This window comes from Pocillopora verrucosa, chromosome 5 (genome assembly GCF_036669915.1).
Source record: "Pocillopora verrucosa isolate sample1 chromosome 5, ASM3666991v2, whole genome shotgun sequence".
NCBI classification, from domain to species: Eukaryota; Metazoa; Cnidaria; class Anthozoa; order Scleractinia; family Pocilloporidae; genus Pocillopora; species Pocillopora verrucosa.
The window spans coordinates 26,330,434-26,349,353 of NC_089316.1; the positions used below are offsets into that span (position 1 = coordinate 26,330,434).

The 18,920-nt window shown below is 36.5% G+C and overlaps 2 protein-coding genes, 1 long non-coding RNA gene and 1 pseudogene across 3 annotated transcripts; 2 read left to right on the forward strand and 2 right to left on the reverse strand.

The window, feature by feature from the left end:
- The window catches only part of LOC131775252 (uncharacterized), a 62,657-nt pseudogene that overhangs the window by 26,763 nt on the left and 16,974 nt on the right, over window positions 1-18,920 (reverse strand).
- Window positions 796-4,501, forward strand: LOC136280994 (enoyl-CoA hydratase EchA19-like). Its single transcript, XM_066167099.1, has 3 exons — window positions 796-1,302; window positions 2,314-2,457; window positions 2,739-4,501. The coding sequence occupies exons 1-3, from the start codon at window positions 958-960 to the stop codon at window positions 3,126-3,128; spliced, it is 879 nt and encodes a 292-aa protein (XP_066023196.1). The 5' UTR covers window positions 796-957; the 3' UTR covers window positions 3,129-4,501.
- On the forward strand, window positions 5,631-9,944 carry LOC136280991 (nucleotide-binding oligomerization domain-containing protein 1-like). The gene has a single exon (XM_066167084.1). It carries the CDS (start codon window positions 5,662-5,664, stop codon window positions 8,677-8,679), a length of 3,018 nt encoding a protein of 1,005 aa, XP_066023181.1. The 5' UTR covers window positions 5,631-5,661; the 3' UTR covers window positions 8,680-9,944.
- On the reverse strand, window positions 11,575-18,441 carry LOC136276873 (uncharacterized). Its single transcript, XR_010717512.1, has 3 exons — window positions 18,425-18,441; window positions 17,976-18,098; window positions 11,575-12,022 (listed from the first exon to the last, which is right to left on the reverse strand). It is a non-coding gene; the product is annotated as an uncharacterized lncRNA (long non-coding RNA).

Sequence of the window (18,920 nt, forward strand, 5' to 3'; positions counted from 1 at the left end):
CATAAATTTTTACAAAATTTTTCCATGTTGCAATTTAGATGATTGAGACAAACTACTTGGCCAGCTAGCACATCTAAATGAAAAACTGTTCACCTTATTTAATCATGACAGCTTGAATTATTTTTAATTAGTGCATAAATTACAATAATTTTTCTGTTTTGCATGTCAGGTTATCAAAACGAAACGAGTCATGTGGCCAGTTACATTTAAGTTACATTTCTATGTGATCCTTTTTTTAAGTGCATTTACTCGTTGCTTAATTACACTAAATGAGCTTGAAAATATTAAAATGTCGGGTGCAAAATCTGATTTAATGGATCAATGCAATCGATAACTTGGAACAGCAGGAAAATAGAGCAAAAGAAGGTTTAAAAAGGAAACATCTGGCTATATCATTGTGATTATAATAGGTCAGGACTCAGTTGTGTGGAACAAGATGTTTAAAGATTGATGCAGAGCTATCCGCAGATTCGTAAACAACTGTTGTTTGCGATGTTTATTAATCTATATCGATCAAAACAACACAAAGCATCACTCAAGAAAAACCCAAAACAAGTATTAAAATAGAACGCAACCCTAACGAGAATTAGCCATAAGACCTTGCCGCATCTGCGAGAAAAGTTCACAAATTTCCCAAACAGGAGTCTTCAGTGTTTAAACTTTGTCAAAACTCACCAATTCTCTCAATGATTCCTCGTCTTCACCCGAAGAGGCTGAATCCGCTTTTTCTTCTCTGGAACCCCTCATTTTATTGACTTGTCATCATTCGTTTTCGCGAGGAAAAATATGTTGCAGGAGGATCTCTACGCATTTGAAGAAAATTGGCTCGATGCAAGTGATGACACACCGCCATGTTTTCTCGAAGACTCAAAATGGAACAATCTGATTGGTTTACAGTTGCTCTAGAAACTTTCCCGTCCCAGGTTTAACTCCGGATTCCTGGGTTTGATCAGGAAAATGACACTCACGCTTCTTCTTCGACAGCGCGTACTTAAAATTCCTTCTCTGATAGCTGCAGCCAGAAGGTTTAACAGCAGTCTTGTCGAGACTGAACAAGATGGAGAGATCTTCCTTGTATCGATTGCACGACCCGAGAAGCGCAACGCGGTTGATGCAGAGACCGCGAAAGAGCTCGCAGACGCGTTCAGACATTTCGAGATCGACGATGAAAGTTCAGTGGCTGTGTTGTATGGGAAAGGAGATACGTTTTGTGCAGGATATGATCTAGAATATCTATCTACCAGGGGTCCTGATGAGTTCCTGAGATGGCTCACCCCCCCTGGAGAAGGAGACGGTCCCATGGTGCGTTACAATGTTTACGTTTATGACAGACACTGAAAATACGAAATACAAAAATTATTTGAAATTATGCGAAAACTTGGCATCTTTTTTGCTATCTATAGAATTCTATTACACTCAATTTTTTTAAATGGGAGGCTTCTGTTTCGTTCTGTTTTTTTTTTTCTAGTTTGTTTTGTATTGCATTCATTGATCGTTTGTCCACTGGTGCAGTAGTAGGGGTTATGATGGAAGCGCGGCGATGTGGAAGAAAAAGAACTCTTTCATATTGGAATATTTCGGATATTTTCCTGTTCTCCTTATTTCATCCGGTGACTATTTCAAGGGAATAGCTTTGCTGAACAATTTAGCCATGAAATATTGCCGTTAAAAAACCCTTAAAATCATGTTATCCTGATTAACAATGCTAATTTGTGAGTAAAATTGGATGCCAATATAAACACAGAGAGAATTCCCAAAGAGAAAGGAGTACAATATGGATAGTATTATCAGCTCTTTGAACAACTGGACTGTGGTATTTTATCACAGAAGGGTCATTCATTCTCCTTTTCCCATTCTTGATTTCCCATTCTCCAATTCCCATTACTCATTTTCCATTCTGCATCTCCTTTCCTCAACTCCCCATTCTTTGTTTTAACTCAGAGGTCCACCTTGAGAGCAAGCTCTGAAGAATTATTTAAAACACAATAGGAACTTTTTTGATTCCATTGAGTTGAAAATAATTGAAATCATACTACTGTGAAAAACAGATCAATAACTTGAAAAATGATTTTTTTTGCATGATTACTGATTGGTGAGATGCATGATCACCCAAGGTGACATGAGTAGCTTTTAAATAAAATCCCTGTCCTTTTTTGTCATGGCAAAGAAACAGGCCCTTAATATTGGGGATTTGGCACAAATATTTCTTCAAATACAAGGAAAGTATGAGGTGTTGAACAATGCAAGCTGGTGAGAGGTCTACAAGGGATCTCGCACACTGATAATATATAGATGTTTTTACTCTCTGTCCAGGGCCCAACTCGATTGAAACTCACTAAACCAGTGATTGGTGCCATTGAGGGACATGCAGTTGCAGGAGGAATGGAGTTGGCGCTGATGTGTGATCTCAGAGTTGTTGCAGAAGATGCAGTCGTGGGAATGTTCAACAGAAGATTTGTTAATAAAAAGCATTAACAGATAACCTATGCAGCCCTTAGCATACATTGAAAGAAAAAATCTTCTATAATTGTGGCAAAAGGGCTTAGTACAGTGGCAATGTGCGGCTGTTTAAGGCAGTAGTGATATTGCCATCTAGGGGGAAGTAGTGATACTGTAGTTACTTCATGCAATCATGATAATTAGCTCTGGCTGGGTGGGTTAATAGGTTTGAGTACAGACTGTACCTTTTTGCTTTGACAAAACAGCATTATTAACATATGATATTATAATTGTACAAAGGTGTGCCTACAGTGGATGGAGGTACAGTGCAGTTACCATACATTGTTGGTCTTTCACGTGCATTAGACCTGATCATGACAGGCCGTGCTGTACATGCAACAGAAGCTCTTAGCATTGGCCTTGCTAACAGAGTTGTTCCCAAAGGAAAAACAGTCAAAGAAGCTCTCAAACTTGCAAAAATGTTGGTTCGCTTTCCAAGAGAGGCACTATGTGCAGACCGCAAATCTGTTTTCTATGCCACATTCAATGCAGATTCCTTTTACGATGCTCTGACATATGAATACTCCAAAGGAGTGAAACTGCAAATCATGAAGGATTCCATTGAGGGAGCAAAACAGTTTTTACAGGGGAAAGGCCGTAAGGGTTCGTTTGATGACTACTTGGATTAAAATTGATTTTACACATTAATTTTACACATTAATTTTACACATTAATTTTACACTTCAATTTATGAACAAAGTGCTAAGTATTGAAAATGAATTAAAGCTAGCTTACTTCAAAACATCATCATATTTAACCCTTTAACTCCCAGAAGTGATTAACATAAAACTTCTCCCAACAATATCCATACATTATTCAGCAAACAGGTAATGAGAATATTCAAACTTATCAGGTAGAAGCTGCTATCTTGATCTAGCACCAAGTTATCATAACTAATTCACAAGGAAATGTGTAGCAGCTAGAGAGGAGAATTAACAATCAGATCTTGGGAGTAAAAGGGTTAAATTAAATTTATTTTCAGTGAGATGAAGACTTCTACGTCAAAAGAGATGTTTTACGGGTAAAATTTAAAAGACTGAAATGTGAGCATTTCCTTTGTTTGTGTTGTATTTATTAGGTTTTACAGTATGTTTATTTAACCCTGTAACTCCCAGACCAAATTTGTAATTCTCCTTACTGTCAACCATAAAATTATTTTAATATCAGTTCAGAGAATTTAGTATTGGATCAACTAATTACCCCCAAATTGATATTTTTCTTTATTCTCATCTCTTATCTGGTTGATATTGTATTGATGTTGTAAATAGAAATTCTGTCTTGATCACTCATGAGAGTTAAAGTGTAAAAGTAGAAGCCTTTTGTTTAGTTTCTTGATTGCTAATCTCATCCCATGATTCACTGCAAACTGGCTGTTGTGTGTGTTGATGCATTAACCCTTTACACTAACATCAGTATGTACATTCTCCATACTATTCTCATACATTTCCTAACGTGCTGACAAGGAGAATTTGTTTAACAATCAAGAACTTGTTTGGATTGTGACCAGGAGTGATATTTTAAGGAGAAATTAGATGCTGCTCACTCTTGGGGTCAGGATTAACTAAGGGGAAATGATTGCTACTTTCATTTGATGTGTTATTTTTAAAAGGCCATTTGCAACAGTACTCCAAAAAGTGCTTCTTTTATTGTTTGATGTTTGAAATTCCTGATTCAGTTATAAAAAGCTTGTATATTGACGGACAAAAAAAAACATCATTCTCTAATTATTTTACAATTCTTAAAGTAGGCAGAGGTCATAAAATGATTAAAAGAACTCTTCGAATTACCAATTTCACCAGTACCCTCTGCGTCTGAAAAGGCAAATCATCCATATCAGTACAATTTTTCATAACAACAAACTTGCTGACATGTGAAAAATTCGTTAATATTTAAATTTTCTTTTATTCCTGAGGCGCGATTGAGAAGCTATTCGAAAACAGTAAAACAATAAAAACACTCGGCCTGCAGCCCCGTGCCGTGTGGCCTTGCCTAACTTCCATAACTGGATATGTTTAATTTTTCTTCTGACTTTGCTTTGGACCCACATGAAAGTTTTTGTTTTGGCTAATGCAGTCAGAGGTCAATTCAGTTGATTGGAAGCATTATGATCAAGTGCTCTGTTGTTCATTTCGGAAGTCTCGTGAAATTGTTTGGTTTAGTTTTTTTATACACATTTTTTAGCCATCTAAACCGCAAAAGATTGAAGCGAACTGCCCTCCATTTGTTTACTTATTATTTGTCACGAGGGTGAACTGAAATTTCATGACGTCATTAGCACTCTTCGCTATCGTCACCATATTGGTCTTGAAGCTTTCTAATCCTCCCGCTAAGCATCAATCTGGCGCCAAATCTATCAGTTAATTACAGTGCCCTCCTAACCCCTTGCACAATTGATCACGTCCAGCCAAAGGAACTTTGGAAAGGAGCGCTGCGCGCTTTTGATATGCTACGGAATTTTTTGGCAACGCGAAGTGAAGAGCTACAACTAAATAAGACGGCAAAAAATAATTTTATATAGTTTGAGTTCCTATTGTTACCAATCTAAGCAGGTGCTAGCCAGTGCGAACCAGATTTGCGGACTCATTTCAAAGCGGGAATTTGACGATTCAAAGTTAAGCTTGACGCGGAAATTCTTGCCCTATCATTACGTTATCCAACCTTATAGAGTCTAAAGATTATGTGTTTTTTTCATCACGTCTCCCACTGGCGTTAAAGAAAGAAGTCTATGACCTGCAGCACACCCAGGTGTTTTAGCTTCTAAGTAAGAATTACAAATCTCTCGAAATGCCACAGAAAAATGGCGATATTTGGTAGCTTAGAATTTAGCAGGCTTCAAGTTGAATAATAACCAACATTAGCACTCTGGGTTCGAGAGCTGAAAATTAAGTGAAGTGTGAAAATGAGCAAATGAAATGGGGGCGAATGGATGAATGGAGGTCAAGTGCATCTTCCAGAAATAGGACACATCTGTACCGTCTTAATTTAGTGGTCTGATATCTGTTTCTTATGTAACCAAGTAAACGCCTTTCTGACAATTGAAATTTTTCAAAGAGCCAATCAATTGAAAGTTCCGTATCTCTTTAAATATGCTATGATCAAATTACGAGTTCATTTCAACCGGAGAAAATCAGTATTCAAACGAAAATTACAGAAACACTAAAGATGTCAGTGGAAAAACTATTAGATTACTTACAGCCAAAGACTTTCGGAAAAATTCAATATGTTGCAGTGGTTCTTTGGACCCTGACTGGTGTCCTCTTCCTTGGTATATTCGCCGACATGGAAAACAGCGAACCAAGGTTTGATTTCCGCTGTGGTGGAGCGAAAAGTCAAAACATCGACCTCGTCCGGGGAAAATGTTACGAGAAATACGAGAAGCAGTACAACAAATTCGCTTTGCCTGTCTATGGCTTCGTAATCTTGAATTTTGTCCTTATTCTATTTGTGTGTGTTGTCTACTCCCAAATAGTAAGATCAACAGTCAATCAACTATCGCAAAGTATTCGTAATGGTGATCCAGAGAGACAGTCGCGCAACCAAGAGAACGCATTACCAACGGGATACAAGCTTTTTATCGCTTACTGCTGTCAACTATCCACAAGACTTGTTTTAGGAGTTGTTTTCATCATACTACAAACTCAGTTGCTTTATCCTCTGAAGTTTTCCTCTACGTTTCATTGTTATTTAACCGATGGAACCACTCAGTCAAGGAATTCATCTGACAACTCCCCACACCGTTCATACGACTGTCACAATCAACGAGCGGTAAAGAAAGCCTCCTGGATGGACGCAGTCCTTGTGGTAAATGTAATTTTTGTCGTTAGTATTCTGATTGAAATCGTCTACATTTTTGTTAGGGCATGCAAAGTAAGGGATTTCATGCAAAACTCAAAGTTTCAAGCATCTCATCTAAATCCTCCCGAAGAATCTCAGCAACAAGAAGAAAGAATACAAGTTCTAATAAACATCCATCAGCAGCAAGAAAGGACAGAACATGAAACAAACATCCCACAAGAAGCTCACCATGTAGAGGAAAGTGAAGACCATGAGACGAGCATCCCACATGTGCCAAGCGGGCCTGAACAACTCGTAAAATCACCGCTTCAGGAGTTCATCCAGAATACAAAGAAAATTATCATCGACGATACTTATCAACCCCCACAACTCCAGTCGCTTTTTCCAAGTCCTCCTGGCAAAGGACACCCACCTAAACATTTGACTCTGGATCAGATTTACACTAACCTTGTTGTTGTACCTGACATGGCTGATTATGACTTTACCGAAGACAGAGGGAAGAATTTGGAAATCTACGCCAGGTCGGGTGTGAAAAACGAAACACCGAGAGGGCCAGAGGACATTCTTAATCACGAAAACAAAAACATTTTGATCGTCGGTCGTCCCGGTATCGGAAAGACTCTTTGTTGTACAAAAATTCTCAGAGACTGGGCATCTAACAAAGTATTCCATAAAACACCCGATGACAAAATCCACTTTGATGCTGCTTTCTTCGTCAAATTCAGATTATTCAACGCTGCAACCGACCTTAGTCTTCGGAAGCTACTGACCCGCTCCACATACTCACCCAGGAACAAGCTGGATGAGGAAGTCTGGAATTACATCCTGGAAAACCCTCAGAAAGTTCTCCTTATTTTCGATGGAATTGATGAATTCAAAGATAACTCAAAGATCGGCACGGAAAATGAGAAACCTCAATTCAAAAACCGCGTAGACAAGAAGATGCCCCTCTCGGCGCTTTATGCCAAACTAACGACCGGAAAACTTCTCAAAGGGGCGGCAGTTTTGACTACAACAAGACCTACAGCTCTATCATGCACCGAAAGTATTCGTTTTGACAAAATATTTGAGATCCTTGGCTTCTCATCCGAACAAGTCGAAGAATATGTAACCAAATTTGCTGAAGAAGACAAGGAAGCAGGCGACACAGTAAAGCGTCACATCACCAGCAACATCAATATCTTATCTCTCTGTTACATTCCTGCGAGCTGCTTCATCATTTGCTCAAGTCTCTTTAAAATGGTGAAGTTCTATACTCCTAGAGGTCTTAACCTTCCAACAAGTCTAACAGGCATATACAAGAGAGCCGTGAAAATTTTCTACTTGAGACACAACGAAGAATTTCGCGATAAACATTTCACTCGCAAAGACTTTGCATCAGATGAATTGCCCCGCGAAGAAGAAAAAAAATTGGAGAAACTAGAAAAATTGGCATTTGAAGGAATTAAAGAAGGAAGGCTGATCTTTGGAGCAAACGAAGTACGCGGAATGGAGGACAGCGCTCTATTTCACCGCTTACCCGACCGTGAAGTTGACTCGTTTAGTAGCGAAGGACAGTTCTGTTTTATTCATCTCACAATGCAGGAGTTTTTCGCTGCGAAGCACCTAACTAACATGAGTAAAACAGAATTAAGAAACTTTGTTCAAATGAACATTAAGGAAGGCAAATGGCAGCTGGTTTTTCAGTTTGTAGCAGGATTAATGGAGAATAAAAAAAACCTACCAAGCGAAATTATCACAGACCTTCTTCCTGTGAAAACTGAAGAAAAAGAACACGAACTCTACAACGTACAGTGGACAGAGAATGAAGAGAAAACGAAAGTGACCTGCTGGCCGACTGCAGATGAACGATATTTAGCAGTGACATTAATGAAATGTTTAAACGAAAATAGTAGAATGAAGTCAAAAGCACAGAGAAAACTTCAACAAATTAACTTTAATTGTGTAAATTTTATTGATTGTCACCTCACAGCTGTTGATTGCTCTTCGTTAGTAAATGTAATTAATGTTCAACAAATATCACATTTAGATTTGAGAGGCAATAACTTTGGTCCATTAGGTTGTTTCGAGATTTGCAAATTGTTAAAATGTAGGGAATCTCAACTGAGCTGGTTAAACCTCATGGGAAATCAATTGACAGATGAAGCAGCAAAGTATTTAGCTGAAGCCATCAACAACAACAACTGTCTGCTTCGCACGTTAAACCTCTCATTAAATAACATCTCAGACTTTGGAGCACAGCACTTGGCTGAAGCCATCAACAAAAACTGTCAGCTACACACGTTAAACCTCTCATTCAATAAACTCACGGGAGCAGGTAAGCTAAAGGCACGTGATTTACTAGGCAAGAGTCAGTTTAAGTGTGAGCTAATTCTTTGCCCTTGAGCAATTCCAATTAAAAACTAAAAATAAATTATTTGCACCACTTACTATTCAAAATAATTGTGAGGTAACCAGCTCAGGGCCTGTTTACATGGTAGTGGGGGACCCCACGTAGGTGAGGTAACCCGCTTAGCCGTAGTCGAAAAATAAAACGCGTATTTCAATGCAATCTTACAACCCCAGGGCGTTGGGGTGAGAATTCTTGAGGTTGTTGTTGCGCTTGCAATTACGGAGTTTGAGCAGAGGCGTCCCAAGCTCACATCTCGAGAAAAACGAAAGATTAATTCTTGGACACATAGGTATTTATTCATGAAAGCGTCACGCGTTGTTACGCGGTATTTGGTTTAGCGAGGGACCCTTGACTCAATACGTTATACGGAATAGTTTGGGAAACCAAATATGGTCGATTTACAACGCTAAATATTCCGAAATGTGAACATTTTACGCTCCTTGTGTGTTCGTTGCGGTTTCTGATGATTTCTGCCATGAGACGGCTAGGAAATGTATAAAGTTTTAAAACATACATGTTTCGCTTTTGAGCTTTTTGCCAAATTGTCACCCGCCCGACAGGGTTACCCTATCTGGCAGACCGGGAAACCCGCCTAGGCGGGTCACCCCACCTATCATGTAAACGTGATTAAAGTAGAATAAGAAATTATATGGATAATGGAGGCGGGTTACCTTACCTACCTGAGGTCCCCCACCTCCATGTAAACAGGCCCTCAGTGATAATTACAGCCCAACAACTCAAAACGTGAATGAAAGCAAACTTACTCTGTGGAGCGCTCAGAGCAGCGAGATTATTTGAACCGGATTGAAATGAAGAAAAATGAACCAATGAACATATTTATTGAGAACAAAGGATGTCAATTTTTTTTACATAAACGAACCAATAACGTTGAAGTAAAAACAAAGCTTCCCGCAGAGAAAACAATCGAACCTCGGACCTCTCAGGACACTTTGTCATTTTATGATTGGTTAGTTTCGATCCTAAATTCTCTCCATGCTTCTGTATGTTTTGATCGCTTGGACTTTTGTGTGAGATTTTAGGTGGATTAGATGATTAGGTAGAATACCAGGTTTTCTTTTTTTCATTGCTCGTGTTTCTGCAATTTTTTTTTGATCGAAACGAATCGGTTCAAGTAGTTTCACACTCCAGGCAAAATATAGAAAAAAGATTTGAGTCCAAATTGTAAATCAAACCTTCTTGCTTTCAGACAGAAGGCCTCTTTGTAGGTGATTGGCGCAAGATTTATATCAAATTCAAACAATTTAGTTTAGAGAAGTTTCTGTATTTGTTGTAAATATTAATGTAATTTATGTACATATTTAAGGGCTGTTGCTCGTTCAATATAATAAATGTTGTAGAGTTGCAGTTCAAAATCTGGTGAAGTATCAGACTTACCCAATTAAGATTTCAACTTAACAGTTATTGTTGACCCTTTAACTCCCATGAGTGACCAAGACAGAATTTCTCCTTACAACATCAATACAATATCCACTACATAAGTGATGAGAATAAAGAAAAATATCAATTTGGGGATAATAAGTTGATCCAATACTAATTTCTCTGAACTAACATTATAAGAATTGTATGGTTGACATTTAGGAGAATTACAAATTTGATCTGGGAGTTAGAGGGTTAACAACTGGAGCCAGACTCCCAAATCTGTCAATGAACAATATAAATTTTGTAAACCCAAGTCAACTTTGCGTTGAGATACATTTGGCCTCAATTGTTAGACACAACTTGGAAGCTATGGGGAAGGGGTGTGGTCTTTTCAATTTCAGTCAAAATTTACCAATTTACCAGAGAGACTGCCTCAAGGTGAGGGTATGAGGCAACCCTTAAAAAAAAACCCATACCCTATCTCAAATTGAATGATTTTCCCCTCCTTCTTTCAACCCATGCCTTGAAACAACAGTAAAATATATAAGAAAGTGTAGAATGCAAATTTCATGTCATCAATGTACCATATATCCTTGAGAAGGTTCCTGGCCAATTTACGGACACCTGTTAACCTTTTTAAAGCAAGATTCATGAAATCAGTGGACCTCAGCACACACAAAAATCAAATAACAAAGAAGAAATCAGAGAAAAGAAATAAATCCCACAAACAAAAAGAATGGGAAGAGGAGGCAAGGAAACCTCACAAAGATTTCCACTTGTTGCAGCTAAGAAAAGACATAACACTTGAGAATTCTTCACATTTTTTTCAACACTTTTAGATTCCACGATTTTTGAAGGTTTTTTGAATAAAAATGTAACTTTCCACATTTTTGAAAGAATGCTTTTGATCTCTACAAACTTTCTTGAAAAAGCAGGTGATTAGAATTTCTGTGTCCAAACACTTTTATTGAACAAATCTTTGTCTCTTTTAAAACCCTCTTACTCTCATAACTGACAAAGACAGAATTTCTCCTTACAATATCAATACAGTATCAAGCAGGCAAGTGATGAGAATAAAAAAACATCCATTAGGGCAATATTAGTTGATCCAATACCAAATTCTTTCAGCTAACATCATAACACTTGTATGGCAGACAGTAAGGAGAATTACTACTGAGATCTTGGCAGAGAAAATCTCATCAACAAAGACACCTGTGCAGAGCAGGGCTACACCCAATTTCCACTCAATTCCACAGAAAACCTAATTCAAACCTGCTTGAGAAATATCTCTTTTGTTTAGAAATGCCAGGTGATGCCAAAAATTATATTTGTAGTGGACAAATTTCCCGAGCCTTTACATACACACATTTTCTTCTAAGAATCAACAACCAAGCAATTTAATGTTCAGTAAAAGGAAAGAAAAATTAAGTGGATGTTTTGATAGAGGTTAATTGGAATTTACAGTATTAGCAATTATAAGTTTAAAAAGAAGAAAAATAAACTTTGAGTCCATAAAGCGACATGTAATTAGCTCACAATGTCAATACAGTGATAAATAATGATAGGAAATACTCCCTAAAATAACTTGTCTGAATGTTAAAAAATTATACCAAAGTACATTTACAACTGAAAAGTATACTTGTGCAACAAGATCACTACTTTCCAGAATTTCCTTTGGAACAATGACTGGAAGCTGCAGATTTTTTACTCTTTCATCATTCTCTAGACTAACATTGACCCATTTGTACTTGAATTTTGAAGAATCATGTATTTCTTCCATTATATAACTGATAGTGGCACTTGTCACAGCAGCCTTTTTAACAATAACATTATAGCCACAATCGTGGCTAAATTTTCTGCTGATAAGTTTTCTGATGATGAGTCAAACTCCAAAAACTGCTGCTCCTGTTGCTGGACAGCTTGTCAGATTTCCTTTTCATGATATGTTGTTCTTTCCTGCATAGAAAAGAGAACAATATCAATGTTGAGTAACAGTGATTGATGAAGAAAAAGCTACAAACATATACAGTCAAACCTGCATCAAGCAGTCACCTGCACAGAATTGCAAGGAGACCACTTAAACAGTTTGCACAGAACAGAAGTCAAATGCAGTAAAAAGCACTATTTTATGCCATAATTGATAACTTAATTTAAAGGTTATTCAAAAGCTAGCTAAAAAAATCCAAAAGCCTCTTTTTTAATACCAGTAAACAAAATCAACAAAATGGTGACATAGCATAAAAAAGAACACTGATGCACAATAACTGTATACTATTATCTATCAGTTGGACCTCTGGGTCATAATCATAGGCTGATTGACTTGTGTAATGTTTGTGCATAATATCTGTCCCAACAGAATTAGATAATTTGCAATAAGTTGTGCACCTTTGAACTCAAAGTACTATTCCTAGCTTTATTTGAGAGGTTCTGCTTAAGTGATTGTTCAACACATGCAAGTAGAAAACAATAAAAACAGGAAGCTGGGACTCAATCAAGGATGACCATGACCACTTAATAGAGGTGAAAATTACAGTAATAAAGGAGAGAAAAACTGAGAAGTGACTGCTTTATTACAGGGTAACTGTTTAATATGGTGCAGCTTAATACAGGTTCAACTGTATAATGATCAGCCATTTCATGATGAAATAGATGTGCTTAACTATGTTTTCTTTTGTAGCACTAATTGCTCCAATAAAGAGGAACATTTTACAAAACATTAGAGGAAAATGCATCTTCTTTAACTCCCATGAGTAACCAAGACAGAATTTCTCCTTACAAAATCAATACAATATCAACCACATAAGTGATGAGAATAAAGAAAAGTATCAATTTGAGAACAATTATTTGATCCAATACTAAATTCTCTGAACTAACATTATAAAAACTGTATGGTTAAGATTAAGGAGAAGTACCACTTTGATCTGGGAGTTAAAGGGTTAATAACCAGTACTTCTGGATGGCTTTAAAGACTTGAGGTTGTTTTTGCAGGAGTAATGGGCAATTCTGTTGAGCTGCTTTTTAAAACAGTATTATAGCCTCCTCAAGGGGTTTTCCTTATCAAAAAAAAAAAAGTTATTGGTGAAGTTTACACCAAACGAAGTGGAGACAGCATTGATTACAGTATTACAATTGTCTCTTTGTTTTTAAACCCCTTGAAAATACAGTTCATCTATTTTAATTGTATTAAATTCTACTTTTTGATTTTACTTTCTTGCTTGACACTTGGTTGGTGAACATTATTCTAGAGATAGTACAGACACATTCAAGTTTGGAAACGTTTTTCCTTTTTGGAATATTGAAATGTTATTTTATTCTTCCAGCCCCCATCCTGTCATTTCCTTTTACAATGAACCTCCCTACCCACTAAAAATTTACATTAGCATTAATAAATAAATGGCATGAATTGAAGAATTCCTTGTAAATTACTGGGTAAATAAAAGAAACAACAGCAAAAATTGCTGTAGTATGCAAAATGTGTTGAGTTGATTTAAAGCTCTCAAGTCTCAAGCATTGAGCGTGAGACTTGCACAAACAAATTCAGTCTTACACTCTCATGCTAAAGCCAGTATTTCTCACCTCTTTTAGGTTTCGTATTTATTTGTTTGAATTTGCAATAACAAACTGCTGCTTTCATTAAGTACCCAGGTTGAGAACCTTGTCAAGATCTTTTATGATCATGAAAGATCTTGGATGATCTTGTCAAGATCTTTATCTTGGAAGGATCTTGCCAAGATCTTGGCAAGTTGAGACCACTGAAAGATCTTGCTAAGATCTTACCATGTAAGATAGTAAAAAATCTTGCCAAGATCATTCCCTTGCGAACTGAATTCCCAGTTTTCTGGGAATTCCTAGGAATTCCTAGGAATTCTAAAACATTCCCAATTATGCAAATGACCCTTGCAAACTGAATTCCCAGTTATCTGGGAATTTCTGGGAATTCCTAGGAATTCCTAGGAATTCTCAAAAATTCCCAACTATGCAAATTAACTCTGATTTAAAAAGCTTGGAATTACTGGGAATTTCTGGGAAAGGAAGACTCCAGTTTTGTGAGGACTTGGAATCCCTAGGAATTCCTAGGAATTCTCAGCTTTACAAACTACCTATAATTTAAGAAGTGTGGAACTCTTGGGAATTTCTGGGAATTGAATTTGAGGCAATTTTAATACCCTGAGGTCCACATAAATTCTAAGAAATTCTCAATACCTTGAATGTGAAGGTTTTTAAGAAAAAGAGTAATTTCAGAGGCTTAAAACTTTGGCTCAATAAAAGGTATGCTATACAAAACTTACCAAGAGATATACATACATGTACATGTTTATAACTTAAAGATCATGAAATTTATTACTCAAACTAAGTTTTAGTAAATCTTTACATTAATATGGATTTTCTCATGAACCAGCTGTCAGTTATGTTAAATGGAAATTGCCAACTTCCACAATAATTAATAATAATTACATTGTTATATTACTTCCCTAACCTACATTACTGGTTGCCTTTGTTAGAAAACCATGGAACAGTCAAGCTCAGTTGCTTCAAACGCTGTCAGAGACTTTTTGTTGACAATACTTTTAGTAGAAATTTCATGCCTTAGACAAACAAATTCAACACCTAATTAATCTTTCTTTTTTCATGATTGTTGTTGCTGCTTTTTTTTTCAGTTTTTTGCTCTATTTTCATGACTAATTGCTGTAATTTGTTTTGCTGTTTTTATTCTTACAAAACATTTTTGTAAGAGTTCCAATACTTGTGGATCATCCACACACTTTGCAAACATTTGGCATGCAGACAAGACAGAGGTAGTCAATGTTCCCTTTGAGGAAAAACACCTTTTATATGACGTCTTCAATTCACTTTATTTGAAACTCTGATCTGAAAATATTTGTCAACAAGACTTGTTAGTAGTGAGAAGTACCAGCCAAGTTTCCTTTCATAACTTAATTTCTTAGATGTCCCAATCACTGGATCTCCCAAAAAATATTACATCTTTTTATTTTTGGTGCAAATTACAAGTCCTTCTTTATATAAAAATGAAAAGTGCTAGTCACACTTCAATAATAACAGCTCTTAAGTTTACTTGTTGTTCTTCTCTGTCTGTCAGCTATCAACAAAATTGTTTTATACTTCGGGCAGTGCATAACTATTTGTGGACCAGAGTTCCAACGCACCTCTGTAATCGCATATAGCTACTCCTGTCTCTTGTACAAATGTTTCTCCTTTGTAAGACGCACTCTACTCTGTTGTCAATACTGCTTTAAGTTCAGTGGAAACGACTGACTGAGGAATCGAGATGGCCGTGTTGGAACGTGTTGCTGAACGCTTGCTACGGTCAAGCTGTGTAGATTTAGGTACTGGTACACTCAGGGATCATCTATGTATCTCTTATACTTCCGAATGTGGTATCCTTCTTTTATAAATATGAGGGTAAAAGACGATTTGTAGTCGCATTCAAAACTGTGATTGGCTTGTGTTATTTCTCACCTTTGCCATTAACACAACTCAAGTGAGTTTCGAGTCTCTGTTTCCTCGACAACTTTCGGCCACAAATCGTGCATTTGTAATACGATCGATTCTTGTCGATTATTTCTACATAGAGTGAGCTCACATCTTTATTTATATCACCAAGCTATCCATCTTCTAGAAGCAGAGAACTGGTCGGAGAAGTCAGAATAAAGTCGGGCGCTTCTCTTAACTCTGCAATCAGCAAGCCAGCGGGTTCACTTTGCTAGCCAATGACAAGTCCTAAAAGATCCACGTGATCATGCCCGTGATCGGAAACAAAGAAGACTCCATTTGGCGCTCATCTTTGAATGTACTTTTCATCGGTTGATCGCTTTTCTCAACTGTTTTGCTTAATATAACATTTCTAAAGATAGCTATTATTGTGGTTCAATGGGAAAACGAGAATAGCGTGAGTGTTGTAAAAGAGAAGAAAGTCGTTGGCGCCGTGGAGTTAAAAGAAGGGACAACAGTTGACATATTGACTGGTACAAACAAGGGTCGAGTGGCCATCTGTAAAGCTACGATTTTGAAAGTTTGTGGTGAGTAAAAATTGCGATATTCGTTACGTGATCAAAATCTTATAAAAGAATAGATGTAGCGGGTTGAATTAAGCTTACATAACGCTCGGCGCAACTGAAACTAGAAAAATTCTGAGAATCGAATCGGTCACTTGCATGCTGCAGTTTCTTAAGCTTATGCTTTACAATGAAATAAACCTATCAGTAAGGTTTCAAGATTCCTCTAGTCACGTTTGGGAACATTCAAGATTCATAACAAACCTTAGTACATAAAGAAGCCTCCTTGGTAAAAACAAAATAATGTATTCAGCCCTTTTTTAGTAAAATCCATGAGAGAGATGTACTAACTCCAATATAAAAGTCACTCAATATAACAGAGATTTCTCAATTTGAGAATCCAATGAATGCCCTTTTCCTCATAGCCATCTTAAAAGCCTGGTCTGAGCTTTAAACATACATATTTTAATATATTATTTTTTTTCAAATTCAGATGTCAAGGAATCCAGATACAAAATGGTCAAGGTTCTTGTTGACAACCTCATTCAAGGCCAACTCATTGTGAGCCCAGGAAAAAAAATACAAACAGTACAAACAGCAGCTAAGTTTGCAGTTTAGGATAACTTCATTCTAATTTATTGTTACAGTTACAACAAGATTTTAATAAAAAAATCAATTTTATTTGTTTGTAATTAGCCCCTTCACTCCCAAGAATATAACTATATAAATATAACTTAAGATAAATTGTATTTTATGGAAGAGAATCAACAGATTTTATTCACAATTTGTGTCAAACCAAATATAATGATTGATTAGAACTATTTTATATGAATAGCTGTAATTGAGGATTAATCCGTATGAAGTTTTCAAGAAAAGAAAAATAAATCAAATTCCATCCTAATATTACCACACATTGATGTTAGTAATTATCAAAAATATTTTACATGTAAGCCTTAATTAAGCTTCTAAATAAATTTCATTGAATACTTGAATTTTAGCTGGGTTTTTGTTATTTAAAGTATTTATTTTATATCATTAGCCTCAAATTTTTGCTTAAAATTCCCAGTAATTCTTAAACATTCCTAAAAATTCCCAAAAATTCCCAGAAATTCCCAGAAATTCCTAGGAATTTTTTAGATTTACAGCTTTTCAGGGAAAGTCATCGGTTCTCTGAGTTGGAATTCCTAGGAATTCCAAGTCCTGTTGGCTATAAACTTGGAATTTCTGGGAATTTCTAGGAATTTTTGGGAATTTCTAGGAATTTCTAGGTTTTTAGAACCAGAGTTGTTATGGTTGGGAATTCCTAGGAATTCCTAGGAATTCCCAGTCCGAATTTACTGTGAAAATTCACACCTTTATTCCTAGGAAAATCCTAGGAATTCCTAGGAATTCCAAAAGCCATTTCGCAAGGGTTGTAAGATCTTGTCAAGATCTTACCATGATCCTGCATGATTTTACAAAAATTTTGATCAGATCATAACCAAGATCTTGACAAGATCATTAAAAGATCTTGTCAAGATCTTAGCAAGATCTTAAAAATATCTTTCCAAGATCATTGAAAGATCTTGTCAAGATCTTAGCAAGATCCTGCAGCTTCTTGCAGGATCTTGTCCAAGATCTTACATGATCTTACCAAAGGTCTTGCCAAGATTTTATCAAAGATCTTGCCATGATTTCACCAAGATCTTGTCAAGATCTTACCAAGGTTTTCAACCTGGGTACCTACAAAATCAATTATCCTTCTAAATGTAATTTACTCCTTCAGTTGTTTCTTATGCACTCATGTCACACACTTTTCCATTAGGTTAGTAGGAGGGGATAGACACAAGAGCATAGCTAAATGAACACTAAAGATGACCAAACCGAAAAAGCCAGTTTTGGGGTGATTTATGTACCTGTATGATCCTGCCAATGCAATTGATCCACAAGGAACTGAGAGTTCTTGAAAAAAACAGGATCCCGATTTAAACAATATGAATGCAAATTGCAAGCATCATCATAGACAATCAGGCGGGGACCTGTCGAAAAAATGTAATGAACTTACATTTATTACAACTCGTTTAATATAAAATCACTCTGATAGAGGAAATCAAGAGAAGAAAAACTCCCAAAAAACCAGGCCGCGGTTGTTCAACGGGTGGATAACGGTATCCACAGAATGAATCTCTATTCACCTATAAGTGTTGTGATAACATACAACACTATCCACTGGATAGTGATTTTTCTGGTGGATAGTGTTATTCATCCTTTAAACCAGGCCCAGGTAATAAAAATAAATTTCTTCATACACAATGGCATCTAATCAAAGGTCACAACATACACATGCACATTAAATTAAGCTTACCTTGTGAAAAATGCATTTGAAACACTGTAAATGGGATGTTAGGAGATTTGTTGCAAAGCATTACATTAAATCCATAAGTTATACCTAAAATGGAAATCAAAAGAGAGGATATAAAACCATTTTACACAATCACAACAACACTGGGTACGTTGAGTGCCTGAAAGCATGTTGTGAAAGAACATGTAATGAAGGCTGAAGAGAGGGTGTAACTGGGGTACATAACTAGTCAATAGAAATCAACAACCTTTATTTATACAAGTCATTATGCCATTTAGCCCATAAATTGTAAGAGAAATTTCAATTTATTCAGTAAACAGCAAAAAACAAAACAAAACAGGTAAGTCAGTTAATCTGTGCGATTCTTTGACTTGATAGCTGCAGACGTTATCCTTTTGAAAACTAAGCATTACAAACAGTTTTGGTCTTTCAAGAAAATGACATTTGTCGCAAAAAACCTAAACCTGATAACTAAAACCACAGGCAGAGAGTAAACCCG